General features: G+C 38.1%; 1 protein-coding gene across 1 annotated transcript in view; it reads left to right on the forward strand.

Annotated features, from left to right (window-relative positions):
- Window positions 1-8781: 8781 nt before the first annotated feature.
- ARHGAP15 (Rho GTPase activating protein 15) overlaps window positions 8782-16866 on the forward strand; it is a 222241-nt gene continuing 214156 nt past the window's right edge. Inside the window, exons 1-3 of the mRNA XM_075831029.1 lie at window positions 8782-8787; window positions 8877-8975; window positions 10480-10597. Coding sequence (XP_075687144.1) covers window positions 8782-8787; window positions 8877-8975; window positions 10480-10597 — 223 coding nt within the window. The remainder of the gene's footprint in view (window positions 8788-8876; window positions 8976-10479; window positions 10598-16866) is intronic.

The following is a 16866-nucleotide window of genomic DNA, read 5'->3' on the forward strand; positions in this document are numbered from 1 at the left end:
CCAGGAGGTGGGATGGGAGGAAGAAGCAGGGAGTTCTGTGTAAGTATGAACTTTTTTTGTTGCAGGTTTTTGAAGGAAACATTAGAAATGTATATTGTGAGCGCCGCACATGGTACTCACTGTTTAGCAGTAGTCACTGTCCAGGGTGCTGAAAGAGTTACTGCCGATCAGTGCAGCCCCTATGCTCTATCCAGCACTGATCGTTTAACTCTTTCAGCACCCTGGACAGTGACTACCGTGACAGTGAGTACCATGCGTAGCAACGCTCCCGTAATTACGGGAGCCCCATAGACTTCTATGGGCCTGCCCGTGCTGTAATTACAGCCTGAAATAGGACATGTTCTATATTTTTCAATGGCCCGGGCACCTTCCCGTACGCAAACGGGAAAGTACCCGTGGCAAATAGAAGTCTATGGGCCCGTAATTACGGGCGTTTTTAAGTTTGTGTGCATGGGGCCTTAAATTAATTCAAACCCCTGACCAGATCCCTTAAATTAATTCAGACTACAGACCAGACTACTAAATAAATACACACCCCAATCAGCCCTCTAAATTAAATCACATCCAAGAGAAAACCCCTAAATGTATTTACACCCCAAACCAGACCAAGAAAAAAAAATTCAAACCCCAGACCAAACAAAATATATTCAGACCCCAGACAGGACCCCGTATGTACTTACCACTTCCGGCTCTTCTTGCCTCCACTTTCGGCCTCCCGCATCTCCACTTATAGTGCTTCACGATTCTGATGCTGGGGCCCTGACGTCAGGACATTGTCTGTGGCAGTGGTGGCAATGTTCAGGATCTTCAAAAGCAGGGCCTAGATACTTTGGAGAAGGGAACAGGCCCTGCAACATAATGGGGCCCAAATTAACGACTGCTGAAAAAATTATGATGGGCGGCGGGCGGGCCCCTTTTTTTTTTCATGGCCAGTCCCCTAATGGGAGTTCCAGCAGTACTGTCCTGACGCCGGCCTTGCCTATTGAAAACCACATTAAACCTATGAAATTACTGATTGTACCACATGACAAACTCAGCTCTACTACATTTGTAAGTCATTAAAAGAGAATCTGTCTTCAGGATTGGTTTCTTTCAGTATACCATTCTTCAAGTCGCATAACTGGGGGTTTAGTTGAACCTTCTAAAGTTGCTCTACCAAGTGTTGGGACAAGCACCGTGGACTGAGCAAATGGGTATCACCGCTCTGTAGACAGAAAAGCTCCTGCGCTACTTAGCATTAGACTGATGCACGTTTGTATCTCGGAATGGTCAAGCATTGAAACCAATTGATTTTAATGAAGCCATTACTTCAAGCATCAGTATTGTTCATGATGTCCGATACATAGTGATGTCATACATTCCTAATAAAGTGCCATGGTCAATATTTCTCAAGATTGTCCGAGAGTTAAAAAAAAATCTGTCAGCAGAATGTGTTCTCAAATAACAAAAAAAACATATTACTGACCTGTTAAATCCCCCGCCGCATTGAGTTCAATAGATAGAGTTTATGTATTACCTATTGTTTATACGGTTCCATACACTGTATACTACAATGTATCTACAGGGGGTGGTCATTGGTGACTATTCTTGTCTCTAGTGGACTATCTATCTATCTATCTATCTATCTATCTATCTATCTATCTATCTATCTATCTATCTATCTATCTATCTATCTATCTGTCTGTCTGTCTGTCTGTCTGTCTGTCTGTCTGTCTATCTATCTATCTATCTATCTATCTATCTATCTATCTATTTATCCCAAATGTATCTATCTATCTATCTATCTATCTATCTATCTATCTATCTATCTGTCTGTCTGTCTGTCTGTCTATCTATCTATCTATCTATCTATCTATCTATCTATCTATCTATCTATCTATCTATCTATCTATCTATCTATCTATCTATTTATCCCAAATGTATCTATCTATCTATCTATCTATCTATCTATCTATCTATCTATCTATCTATCTATCTATCTATCTATCTATCTATCTATCTATCTATCTATCTATCTATCTATCTATCTCAAATGTATCTGTCTACCTGTGTTTAAAACAACGTTTGTGAATAATGAGGTATATTTTAGGCAATGCATTGCTTTTTGGAAAAGTTCTTTACAATAGGTCGCTCTCCTGGACCTCCATCAGTTCTTGCATGGAGTAGTATCCTGGCACATACTTATAAGTGTGACAGCTGCCAGCCTTTCTCATGATATATTCGTGTTGTACCCTACAAAAAGGTTAAAATAATGGTAGTCAAGTTATGTGGCATCTACCAAGGAATTCTTCATTGAAAATACAAACAATTAAAATGACATATTTCCATTCTTTACATATATTTTACATCTCGGCGTTAAGGTCTTTTTTCTTCCTTTTTTTCCTCTTTTTAGCATGTCTTTGTTCATTCTGTTGTAAACTGAAGGTGTCACTGTTGTTACTGTTCTCGATAAAGAGGATGAGTCTGTCTAACATTTCTTCATAGAACTCGCTACATGTAACTTTGGAATATAATTCTAAATATCATTGAAAAATGTTAAATAAAATAAATTGAACGTATTGCTTATTTATATGTCATTTTATGCTTCCTTTAAATCCGATACATTAGTGATGACCATATATACTCTTTGTGACTCATTTGCAACTGGGATGTGAATGATCCCATGTGTATGTAATACTGTATATTATTTCTATATGTAAAATACACAATTAAAAAAATAGAAAAACAATAAAAAAAAATCCATTCCACGCACAATGTTTGCAAGTGATAATTAAGAATTTTATTATTGTTTTGAATTTTATGTAAATATAATTTTTTTTTTACCAATTATTGGTATTTGCTTGGCTGAGCTGCGGTTGACATCCCAGTGGATTTACCCCCTCATCTTCAATGACATGTTGCTTTTCAGCATGCTGTGAAACAATAGATATCCACATTAGCACTAATTAACTAATATGGTTGCCTATATCTAGGAAAGAGGAACCCAGATAATTGAGTGAAAGGAGAAAGCGATATCACCCGGTAAGACTTATTTATAGGAGACACAGTGGACCAATACACAGAGAGATTCTGCATTACAAAACAGAGAAACAAACTAAAAATAATATTTTTTTTATATTCTTTGCAAGATGTAGACTGCACTTATTACAGTATTGGGTATATTTGGGGGTGGATATACCATATATGCAACTTGAACGTCTGCAAAGGGGCCCCCCTAATGCCTTAAAAAAATTAAAATAATAATAATGGGTATTAGATCACATGTAAGGGGGGGCTACAGATTCCTATTCATGTCTCACAATTAATGGTGGGATAGCACACTGGTTTGGGGGTCACTGCACCACGGTGACCACTACTCTTACTACTGTACTGTCACTAGCTGGTTTGGGGATGCCTGGGCCAAAAAAAGTTGTGAATCTTTGCTCTAATCTATATGAAATATACTAATATAAAAATAGACTTCACTACGTATGTAAAGTTTAGTAGGCATGCAATTAATTTTGTTTTTACATTGAAAAATGTGATAAAAAAATGTCAATTGTAGTAGAGATATAAAGGTTCACATAACCATATCAACCAGAATAAAAAAAACATCCACTGGAAAAATATTCACTGGAAAAAAAACATTTACTGGAGAACTGGAATACGATGTACAATAGAAAGAAGGTTTCTATGACAAAGTGACAATTATTTTTATGTCCTGATTGGACAGCCTTTTTTAAAAAAAGTTTTACCTCCTTTCATTTTTGGACCCCTATATTCATTTTAATTAAAAATTCAAGATTACAAAAAATGCATATTTATGCCTCAAGTCTGATGTGTGCTAAGAAGGGCTTTCAAAAGCAATTTAAGTAACGCAGATCATGATTGAAATCCGAGCTGACACTTCAGTGATGTCTCACATTTGTTTTACTGATATTTATGTAGCTCACCCGAGTCCAGCCGCACAGCGCAGAGCGAGGCACCCGAGCCTCTAGAACATTTCAATGCTCCACTATTTGCTCTTGTTGTCAGTTATAGATCATTTACGTCTATGATCACAAATTGGTCAATCACAAGCTCAGACTCGAAAGCTAACAGCTTCCACTGAAGTCTTTCCCCAAGGGTGTTGAAATTTTCCTAGTACAAAGTGTAAATATGCTTTAGTGAACCGTTCCAAGGCTCATTTATCAGAGAAAACAGAAGAGTCAATATATAAAAGTAAGCTAAAGAAATCTAAACACTAAAGAAAAAAAAAAGTCAAAAGAAAAGGATTTAGCAGCCAAAAAGCTACGGAACGGCTGTGACTGATACACAAGGAACAAAGTGAATTACCATATGTAATTAAGAAGTGGAAGCTTTTAAACTGTAGAGAGCAGTAGCAGTCTTTAAAAGCTGCCGTACCCGGTTACATTGAAGAAGGAAAGCGACACTTCAAATGTATAGAAAAGAAATGACGGCAATGCCTCCTGCATTAATCCTTTACATATTTGGTTTAACTCTTCTCTGACAGTTCAATTAGTTTTATCCCCCCATTTAATGGAAAGGGTTCATTTTAAATGAATACTATGATATTTATGATATGGGGTCCTGGGTTCCAATCCCAACATCTGCATGGAGTTTGTATGTTCTCCCTGTGTTTGTGTGGGTTTCCTCCGGGTACTCTGGTTTCATCCCACACCCCAAAAACTTAGGATTTAGAATGTGAGCCCCAATGGGGACAGTAGGTAAGGACAACCTATGTTAGCGCTATATAAGTAACATCAATAAATTTGAATTAAAAGAAGATATTAAAAGGGTTGTCCCACTTCAACTACTTATACAAGCATATTAAGTTCATAAAGGGGAGTTCCAGCCATAACTGGCTAGTAGATGCGGGCCCAGCTCTGGAACCCACACCTATATTGAATATAGGGGTTACCTGGTGCGGCAGCAGTTTCCTATCAGGGACTAGTGGAGAGCGGGACGCACATGCGTACGACTCTCCCTATTCTGTTTTATGGGAGTTATGGAAACAGTCGAGCAAGCATTGCTCAGCTGTTTTTTTAACTTCCATACAAAAGAATGGAGAGAGACGCATGCATACATGCTCCTCTCTCCACTAGTCCCGGAACAGACTCTGCAGCCAGTGTCCACCACAAGAGGTGAAACGGGGATTGGGTGGCCCGCATCTATCAGACATTTATGGCATATCCTGTGGATATGTCATAAATGTTTATTTTGGAAAATACCCCTTTCAATTCTTTAACATTAATGTATGTTTGGATTGTTACATTGTTTGTAACTTGGTTTGCTATGGTGGTCGAGACATATGAAGATTACGTAAGACTGACAGTAACTACTACTACTACTGCTTGTTCATAGAGTGCAGCGGGGCCGGTCACATGATAAAGAGTCGTAGCGTCATAGAAGAAGGCTGTGCAACAAGACTTCCAGTCCCCCGGCAGTGCTATAAAAATCTATGAAAATCTCAGAATCAGCGCGACGGGGGACCGGAATGTATATTAGCGAGTGTATCACATACTGCAGTGACTACACTGATAATAATTTTTGGTCCCCACATAACCCCTTTAACTATATGAATATATCTAGAAAAAAAAAAAAGATTTATAACTCTAGGTGTGAAATCACAGGTCCGACTCCTTTAATGGTATATTATGAAATTACGGTCGACGTTAACTGTAAAAATTAGCATTTGCTGGAATTGTCAGTGGGGGGGTCATTCTGAGTTTTGCTATGGGCCCCTACGATGTCTGTGTTTCCTCTGACCTGATGTTGCCATGGCAGAATTTAACCCCATTGTAAATTTAGCTACAGGGCCCAAAGGTTACTTTTTACACCCCTTTTATAAAAATAAAACAAATTATAGGCATAGATTATATCATTTCAATCTGTGATGTCATCAGACAATCATAATCCATCTGCAACATAATATAGTCTGTGTCAATATCCTCATCTCACTCTATGATGTCAGAAGTATTAAACAAAGAAACAAAAAGACTAGTGTAGTCAGTGACACCCCACATGACCCTGACGCACACATCATGGGGTCTGGGTCAGACTAAAAACAACTAAAACACCAAAAATCTGTCACAATATTTGCACTATTTTTCTGCTTTTTAAAAAGTTAATAAACAAAAAATAACAATATTTAGAATAAATGACTTTAGAAGAAACGACTTTCCTTAAAGATAGATGCCAAGTTATGCGGCACTGAAGACATGCCAAGAACAGTGCTGCACGTATGAGGCTTGAACTCTGCATTTTAGTTATGCGGAAAGTATTCTGTATGGTTAATGGTCTACTGGCACGAGCCATTTCACAGTATAGAATGTTTGTGTATTAACATATTTTTCTCCGACGTGCCTGGTTTCCATTATTACTACATTTGTGTTAATTTTAGCACCTAATATATGGACTGACAGAGCTGTGATGTGATGGTACAATTAGGAGCCAAATTGAAAAGATAAAAATAGCATCGCACAGCTAAACTGCGAGGAAGAGAACGAAGACTGTCTGTACGTTACAAAAGGTTTTCTGTATCGATAGATAATCGCGTTGCCACTTCAAATCCTTTGCGTATCTGCGCATTTTGTATTACTTTTATGATTATTACAATCAGTATCACATTTTTGCAGTAAATGCTTAAAGGCTATGTACACCTTATGAAATCGTTTTTTTTTTTTTCTATCTGTGTGTTTTGAGCAACTTTCTAAATACTTTTTATTCAAAATTATTTTTACTTTTTGAGATACAGTTGTTTTGTATCCTATTTACAGAGCAGCTGTATCTAGCGCTGAAATTTGTATCCGTCAGATACACAGGACTGATGGATTCAGTGTTAGCGGGTCATGCGGGTCTCTGACACACAGGGTCGAGCTGTTACCGATCACATCTAAGTTCATACCTTAGATCTGATCGATATCAGGTGGAGCCTGTATGTCGGTGACATGCAGGACCTACTGACACTGCACCCGTCAGTGCCGCTGACCTGACGGATTCAGGTCTCAGCGCACAATACAGCTGCTGTGTATAAAGAATACAAAGCAGCTGTACCTGAAAAACATAATTTTTAACAAAAAGTATAAAGTTGCACAGAACACACTGATACACACTCACACACACATATATATATATATATATATATATATATATATATATACACACAATTTCAAAGGTGTACATAGCCTTTAAGGGTTTATTTGCAAAAGAACACAAGGGCTGAAGCCGAGCAAGTACAATGTGTTCCTATTTTTTTAAAGAGGACCTGTCACCACTTTGTCTCCTATGAAATAAACAAAGAGGGTATACACCAGGGAGTATACGGGTCTTGAAGACAGTGGGGTGTATTTATCAATGCAATTGTGCCGTCTTTTCTAGAAGAATGATGTTTAGGCTAATATTTACTTAGTACCAAAGTTTTTAGAAAAATGGGGTGTGGTTTTATAGTCACATGGAATTAGACTTATTTACAAGAAACTTCTACCACTCGGAAAAATGGTGATGAGCCATTGCCGATAGTAGGACAGGAAAACCTAGTTCAGTAGCTGCACCCCGGGACGTATCTATAGGAGATGTAGAGATATAATTCGAAACTGGGTCCCAGTTATTTTTTTGAATTACTATATAGAGGTTAAAAGAACCTCCAAAGAACCTACTATAGTTGTCATGTGCAGGTTTTTGTTCAATCACATGAGGAATGAGTAACCCCACTGGTCATGTGATTGGCTAAGACTAACATGGGACTCTGTTCTGCATGGGACTCCTGTCAGCATCATTTGTGTTGGCAGCAGGAATGGTATGGACTGTCTGACCTCTGATGAGGCAATTTATGAAAAAAAAAGGTTAGCCCTAATATAATCTGAATCATGTGAACAGTGGAGAGTGTGGAAGTTGTAGTCGCACCCAGGCCCCGGTGCCTGAGGGGATCCCAGTTTTGCATAGGGCCCAGGATCTTCAAGCTTCTACAAATGCACCCCATTCATTATTTGGTATGTGAAATACTGATGCCAGGTTCTCTTTAAAGAATAACCATCACTATGACAGACCGCTTTAAATTAAAGCAGTGATTTGTGCTATGCTAAAGGGTACAATTGCACCCACAAACAACCTCCCAATCTGTGTGTATAGTGTTATTATCCTCCCTTATCTAGGCTTCCAGGAGTACAACAGAGCTGTCATTAACTCGCCCATCTTATAATGATAATGAGATGACTCTGCTCACTCTGTTCCAATCTATACAGCAAATCTGGCAAGGGAGCTAGGGAATCCAGGAAGTTTCACCGTTTTGTGTCTGGTCTAGAGGCCAGTGTTGAAATTGTGTTACAGTAAAAATCTGATTTATATAATATGTAGTTTTCGAATTATCTATTCCCCGGATGGGCTGAACTCAATACTAGACAAAACTGATGTGGTTTCTGGAAAAAAAAAAATTAGATCCTTTGTTTGTAATATAACCGCTTCAAAGAAAACAGCCTAAAGTAAAATGCTAATATAAACTTTACTACTATCCCTTTATAATCAAAGGAGGCTCACAATTGGTTATTCTCGGCTTAGTCTTGTGAGATTTCAGATCATCTTGCAGGAATGTTCTGGATAAAAAAAGTGCCAGTCAATCGGTTTTTGGACTATCGGATGCCAGATTCAAGGAATTTTACTGTATTATGTAATTGTTTTAGATTACGTTCCTATTTCTTTTGTACTTTCACATCTAATTTCTGCGTTTTCCACCCACAATTTAGTACCATGACTGTATAAGAATTGCATTAATTTTCAAAGTGAAGGCTCCTCGTGGTTGTTAGTATGAAAGTAAAGGAATTCCCATGGACCAGGCATGTTTGGTCTAAATAAATAATCTTTCAACGGTCCAATTGCTTACAATAAAATTCTCTCCTCAGATCACAACAGAATCAGGAAATGAGTTCCTTCTACAGTCAGACGCAGACATTACCATACAGGAATGGTTCTGTACGATCCGAAACACAATTGACAGCTTGGTATGTATTACTTTGTTACCTTTTTGAGAAAAAAAAAAAAGTTTTCAGAAGTGTTTATACGGTTTAGTGGATGGATGAAATGACAGATATGCAGACAAAAACAAACAGCGCGAGCCGTCAATAATTAAATAATTATAGCTTGATTATTTGGAGAATTAGTCATTTGCTTTGACGTCCTGGGAAGGTTACGTTCTATAGCTGACAGCTATGTAACACAAAAAAACTTCTGTTCTTTGATTTGCATGCCATGGTTTGCTTCTTGCACATATGAGTCAGACAATATTGCATTAAAGGGGGTGTAGTGTTTTGCAAACCCATTTTTAAGTGCCCTTTTTTGGGTATATTTAGCTAATAGATGAGGGTCCTTGATAGAATTTCCATCGGATGAGGCTGAATACCGTGTATAGTGCTGTTCTTCTGAAGGACCGTAACTTAGTCGATGCTATTAATGGTATGAAGGACTATTCATTGCAGTTGTCATCAGTGGTTTTGACATAATGAACATACCGTAGACAGTTCCCCTGCCCCAAAGGGCTGATTAATGGGCCTCAGGCAGTGGGATTAGACCCTTCTCTCAATTGGCTTCAGGGAAGGGGAACAGCAAGATGAGATGGGGGTGTAAAAACTTGCAAATCTCTTTAAATGATACAAATCCGGGTTTATATGTATGGATGTCATAGGTGGGGCCAACTGCGGGGCCTCCAAAGTCAGCTCACCTCCGGGGGAGCTGTCCCAGGAAAAGTTTTTTTTTCCCAGGTGCACATGTTGTAAATTTGGTAAATTTGTCCGTCTCCAATAAACTGATTACATTAGTAACACTGAACAATGTTCCGTATATACACATGTAGCAGAGGTGATATTGTTAGATCATTCTCTGAGGCTGGATAATTTTGGAATCATGTTAATTTCATATTAGGATAAGGCAGTAGGTTAACCTGAAGTCTTCTGTAATATCACGGATAAGACATTGTGAACACATGATGGGATGTGCCAAATGGCAAACTCAGCCCTGCAACATCGGTGAAATATATCTGCTATATTTTGTGCTCATTTTCATTTAATCCACAGAAGAAGAGTCTACACTGCACGGATATCTAGACTTATCAAGAATGATCAGACACCAGCAATTTACAGTCCTTTTTCCATGACCCAGAGCCTTTTCAAGCTTAAAGGGCACCTCCACCTAAAACTTAAAGGAAACTCCAGGAAAAACTTACGCATGTTATACCTAGTGCAGGGCCCGAAGGTGCGGTGCAACACTTATCATTGGTTTTCTTTGAATCTCTAACACCCCTCAGGCTCTGCACTAGGTACAACACTGTGTATCAGTTTTGCCTGGAGTTTCCTTTAAGAATCGATCAGAGATACAATTATAGGGTCCGATCATCATTTAAGTTCGGTTCAGTAGAAATGCGGCCGTGAGAAACTATCCTTGATCTGATTTTTGTAAAAAATAAATTTAGAAGTACTTTAAAGTCTATAAACCTTTGAATGTGTCTTTCAGGGAACAGTGCAGCCATTTTCAGCATTGAGTGTTAATGTCCGGAAGTCCGCCAGCACAGAAGCCTTACATCAAGGGGCTGAAATAAAAGAAAAGAAAAATGAGCAAAGAAGATCACTGGGTCTGTTTTTTGTATTATTTTTTTTTAAGTTTTTTCTTTTTTTAATTCTAATTCTGGTCTCCACTTCATCCGCCCATTATCTTTGTGTATTGCAGAAAATGCTGTAAACCGGTTGCAATCTCTCGCATTATTCCCTGTCCCCATAGAGGCTCACAGTTACATTCTGACATACAGAGTAGGGCCAATTTTTTTTAATGTAATTGGTTCATCAGTATGTTTTTAATGTGCGAGAAGAAATTGTTGAATAAATATTCAACTCCATTTAGATATTTCTCTGGTCAGATTTTAACTCAGGATTCCAATACCGCTGTAAACCCCTCAAGTGAGTTGCACAGGAAACTCACCAAGCCTAAAGTGAATATCCACCCTCAAACGCATTATTTTTTAATTTAAATAGGTTCAGATTTTCTGTTGATTAATTTCTTAATCTATGTTTATAGCAGTTGGAGATGTGTTTTTCTAAAACAGAGTTCCAAATCCCCTGCACAGACATAGATTTATAAGATAACATGCTGGCTACCTGCAGCCACCACTAGGGGGAGCTTAGGAGCTTACTGCATACTGGTGATACATTGAACTCAATAATAACACAGTATGCAGTAAGCTCCTAAGCTCCCTCTAGTGGTGGCTGCAGGCAGCCAGAATGTTTTTTTTTTAAATTATTTTATTTAAGATCTTGTAAGCACAATACTATAGTCGTATGCTTTGTGATATATAAACGCAGTCCAGCTTCTGTAAATAAAATGAGTTACATTGTGTCGAGGCAAGAAATTCAACAGGCAGCCAGACTTTTATAATTTTACTATATGTCTATGCAGGGGATTTACAGCTCTATATCAGAACCATATAAAGATATATTATGGAATCAATCAGCACAGAATTTTGAACCTAAAAATGACATGATAATTAAAGGTTAATATTCACTTTAAATGTTGAGTTAACCTTTTGAATGCCATTTTACAACTTATACATACTGTACATATAATCTACAGAAAAATCTGACTAACATTAGAAATACATTGTATTACTTATCTGACTGATACTGATTTTGATTTAAGCCTGTCTTATATTCCAGAGCAGCATTCACAATTCTATTCATTGGCATTGGAATCAGTTGACAACTTGTCGACAGACACGCCCCTCACAGTTTAGCTGAGCTCTTCTAGTGCAGTTCAAAATGTAGGTTTTCCTACATCAGGTTATAGTACAGTGCCTAGTATAAAGACTACACTTCCCACAATGCAAATCACCAGAGCACGCTCTTGGCAGGCATTAAAACATTACAGAATACTTGGAAATTTAATCTCAGCAATTTGAAGAATTGAGAATGGAACTAATAATGAAATGGGGTATGAGTTGTGTTCCAAATCCAGTATAATCTATTTGAAGGAAATCTGTTGCTAGATGCTATTGCATCCACTAAATGGCTCCCCGATCCCCATTTAGAAGGTCAGAAAATATTGCATCCTTGTTGGTCAATCAGGTATTGTTAAGTTAATCTTGTAATTCTTCTATGCCAATCAGCCAGATGGAACAATTCTCCCAATGAGCTCTCCAGTAGGTGCAATATCACCTATTGGATTGATTTTATTAGGGAATCTAATAGATTTGACTGGATAAAAGATTTTGTTCTGAATTAGAACAGAAGTCTAATTTTTTTCTAGAAACAGTGCCACTCTTGCCCAAAGGCTGAGTCTGGTATTGCAGTTGAGCCGTATACGTTAGAATAGGGCTGAGCTGCAATTCCACACACAGTCCATAGACAAGAGTAGCACTGCTTCTGGGTAAAAAAATATATATATACCTCTTTTTCTAATCCCAGCCAACCCCTTTAATTTCAGAATATTAAGAAAACTATTTCTTACTGCATTTGCGTTTCCAATCTACATGAAAAACTAAGAACGGCATATCAAATGTATCATAAATATACAGTATTAATGTTACAGTGTCAATTGCATGGAAAAAAAAAGAAGAAAAGAAATTGCTTTTTGGAATAATGTTTTAATGATCACACAACCGAGTCCGATACTGTAGCCAGTACAACATAGTGACGGAGCCAAAACTGACTTCTGAAAATTTGGCATGGAAACACAGATGACACATTGTTAGCAATTAACAGGTGGCTCTATCATTGTCCAGTTTGCCTACACAGAATTCCAAAAATTGGGATATTTCAAAATATAAATTTTTAACACCACAGATTTTCTGCAGCCTACACATGTATCTGTAAGTAATTGCATGTTTGTATTGTAGAAATGCAAAATAATTCAGAGATAGTAATTAAAATTGCTAGAAAATGTAGTTATATGACTTCATCTTCCCATGAGAGTGCCAAAGAAAATCATTTTTTTTTTAAATTGTAATTGTTAGTACATTTCCACCAATTCTGAAATAATTTAAATATATATATATATATACTGTCAGATAGTCCAGAAAGTCTAAGGGTATGTTCACACGCAAAACGTTTTTTGCCACCTGTTTTTGGAGCTGTTTTTCTATTGACACAATGAAAAATGGCTCAAGAAGGGGCATGCACTTCTTTTTATATGGCTTTTTTTACGCGCCGTTTTTTCAAGTGGCCGCGAGAAAAATCAAACCCCGTTGGAACGAAACGCCGTTTTTGCCATTGAAATGAAAAGGTAGATGTTTGGAGGCATTCAACTTCCGTGTATTCCGCCATTTTTCAGTGCGTCTACGGCCCAAAAACGTCTGAAAATAAGCCATTTGAACATGATACGCTGCTGATTTTCTGTAATACAGACCACTTTCCGCACAACATTTGTGCATTATTTTCCGCAGCGTGGGCATGAGATTTTGCTGCTATTGTAAATGCTATAATATAACAGTAGATTTTATTTTTGATCTTTCTTCCTGAAGGTTCTGAACTTTTACAAATGAGTTTTAAATACTTTTCCGTGACTGTCCGATGATTCAGAATATTTTTATTATCTAGCACCTTTTAGGTCCCATTTTTGCCGGCTTAAAGGAATTTTCTATATATTGTAAATGCCCACCATTACAGCTTCCATGCCTTTCTAAAGCCCTCAGTAGTAGATCTGAGTAAAGAAGCATCAGATCAAGGTTCCAGATTTCCTAAAGCAGAAATAATTAAAAAAAACTATTAAGTAAAACTTATAACAACTTGGTAGAGGATAACAATTTAAAGACTCCCATTCAGGTGAATCTCATTTTTTTTTAGGACAACCACCAAATTTTTAAGGTTTTCTGTGGTTTTTAAAGGGTAACTAAACTTTTAAAAAACTTTTGACATGTCATAGTAACATGTCAGAAGTTTTGACTGGTGGGGGTCCGAGCACTAAGACCCCCACCAATCCCTAAAATGAATGGGCAGAAGTGATCGGGTGAGCGTTGTGCCACTTAGTTTCTTATCGGCTTTAATGGGAAAGCCAAACGAGCGGCGTACGGGCTCGATAGAAAGTCTATGAGTCTGTACATCACTCGCTCGTCTTTCCGAGGAAAGCCGATCAGAAAGGAAGCAGCACAGCGCTTATTCGAGCGCTTTTGCTGCTTTGTTTTAGTGATCGGTGGGGGTCTCAGTTCTCAGACCCCAACGGATCAAAGCTTTTGACATGTCACTATGACTTGTTACATAGTAACATAGTACAGTTGAAAAAAGACACATGTCTATCAAGTTCAACCAAAGGATGGGATAAGGGAAGGGAAAAATTCCTACACATTGACATAGGAGCTGATATTTTTTTGTTCTAGGAAATTATCTTTGCCTTTTTTAAAGCCATCTACTGTCCCTGCTGTGACCAGCTCCTGCGGTGACTATTCCATAGATTCACAGTTCTCACAGTAAAGAAGGCTTGTCGACTCCGCAGAGTGAACCTTTTTTTCTCCAGACAGAGGGAGTGTCCCCTTGTTTTTTGAGGGGGTTTTACATGGAACAGGATTTCACCATATTTTTTGTATGTGCCATTCATATATTTATATAAGTTAATCATGTCCCCCTTAGTCATCTCATTTCAAGACTAAATAGGTTTAATTCTATTAATCTTTCCTCATAACTTAGATTTTATTAGTTTTGTTCCTCTTCTTTGTATTTTTTCCAACTCCAGGGCATCCTTTCTATGAACTGGAGCCCAGAACTGAACTGCATATTCTAGATGAGGCCTCACTAATGCTTTGTAAAGTGGCAATATTACATCCCTGTCCCGCGAGTCCATGCCACTTTTAACACACGACAATATTCTGCTGGCCTTTGAAGCAGCTGATTGACACTGCATGCTGTTATTTAGTTTATGATTTACAAGTACACCCAGATCCTTCTCAACAAGTGAATCCGCCAGTGTAGCTCCCCCTAGGACATATGATGCATGCAGGTTGTTGGTACCCAGATGCATAACTTTACATTTATCTACATTAAACTTCATCTGCCAAGTGGATGCCCAAACACTCAGTTCGTCCAAATCAGCTTGTAATTTGCGAATATCATCCATAGACTGAACTATATTACATAGCTTGGTGTCATCTGCAAAAATAGAAATAGTGCTAGTAATCCCATCCTCTATGTCATTAATAAATAAGTTGAATAATAGTGGTCCCAGCACTGAACCCTGGGGTACACCACTTATAACCGGTGACCATACAGAGTAGGAATCATTGACCACAACTCTCTGGATACGGTCCTTGAGCCAATTCTCAATCCAATTACAAACGATACTTTCTAAACCTATAGTCCTTAATTTACCCATTAGACATCTATGAAGGACAGTGTCAAATGCCTTCACAAAGTCCATAAACACTGTATCCACAGCGGCCCCTCTGTCTAGGCTTCTGTTCACCTCTTCATAAAAACAAATCAGGTTAGTTTAACAACTTCTGCCCTTAGTAAAACCGTGCTGGCTGTCACTTATAATACTATTTTTTGTCACATAATCAAAAAATTATGTCAAATTTTTTAACAGTTTAGTTACACTTTAAGGGATACCAAGAACGACAATGGCCACATATCATGATAAAATATGCAAGATATTTATGTAAGTGCAAACTCTTATCTACAGGGAATTTTTCTTTATTTTAGGGGAAAAATTTTAAATAACCAAATCACTTTACCTGCCCCCACACCATGAACTAAAGAGGCTGCAGCTACTCAAAACACAGAACGTCTTTTTCTTCTGAAGTATCATCTTTATAAATGTAATTTGTGATTGTGTGTGACTCAGAAGACAAACAAAATCCCTGAGCTAACCAAAGGCTTTTGGTTTTATGGGAAAAAAATCATAGGTTTGCAAAGTGCTGAACTCATATAAATATAAATATACTTGTTTACCGGTTTTGTTCTGGAGAATTGCTGCTTTCAGGATTGCTTGTGTTTGCTTAATACCACAGCTTCATCATCCAGCTCACGTGATGTTAACATGCCAAGATATAGTAACCCTGTATGGTGAGATTCCACAGAGTCTATGGATCTGGAGGAGTAAGGGCCATATTAAGGTTGGTGGAGACACCACATGGTGAACACCGTAAAAACTAAACCCCAAAAAATGATAGTGGAATTCCCTTCCACCCCACAAATACATTTTCAAATTCCCAGTACATTATTAAGTACATTAAACGGTGCAATTAAAAACTACAACTTGTCTCGCAAAAAGTCTTCATACGGTTATGTCAATGGAAAAATAAAAAAGTTATGGCTTTTAGAAGGCGGGAGGAATAAACAAAAATGAAAAAGCGGAAAATGGCTGCAGCGGGAAGGAGTTAGGGCATGCTCAGACGTGGTGGAATTTTTCCTCTGCAAATGTTGCTTCAAATTCGCGGCACAAACGCAACGAATCTGCAGCAACATTTGCATATTTGACAAGTAATTCAGACATTGCGGATATTACTGCGGACTGCATTGCAAAGGCTGAAATCTGCAGTAAAAATCCAATGCTTCACTGCTGGCGGCCATGCATGCAGCAGAATGAAAAAATTCTGCACCGCAACCTAAATTCTGCACTGTTACTTTCCGCAGAATCTGAACTAAGGTATAGAAAACAATGGGAAAAACGGCTGCTGCAGATTTCCACTGTGGACTGTCCACAACGGAATTCAACAGTATTTCTGCCACGTCTGAACAAGCCCTAAGGGCACGGCCAGATGTGGCGGTTTTTCCACTGCAAATGTTGGTGCAGATTTGGGGCATTTACGCAACGAATCTGCACCAACATTTGCATATTTGACAGGTAATTCAGACTTTGCAGAAAACACAGCGGACTTGCCACAGATTTCAGTTTTTGCATTGCAAAGGATGAAATCCGCAG

This window comes from Rhinoderma darwinii, chromosome 6, assembly GCF_050947455.1.
Source record: "Rhinoderma darwinii isolate aRhiDar2 chromosome 6, aRhiDar2.hap1, whole genome shotgun sequence".
Lineage (NCBI taxonomy): Eukaryota > Metazoa > Chordata > Amphibia > Anura > Rhinodermatidae > Rhinoderma > Rhinoderma darwinii.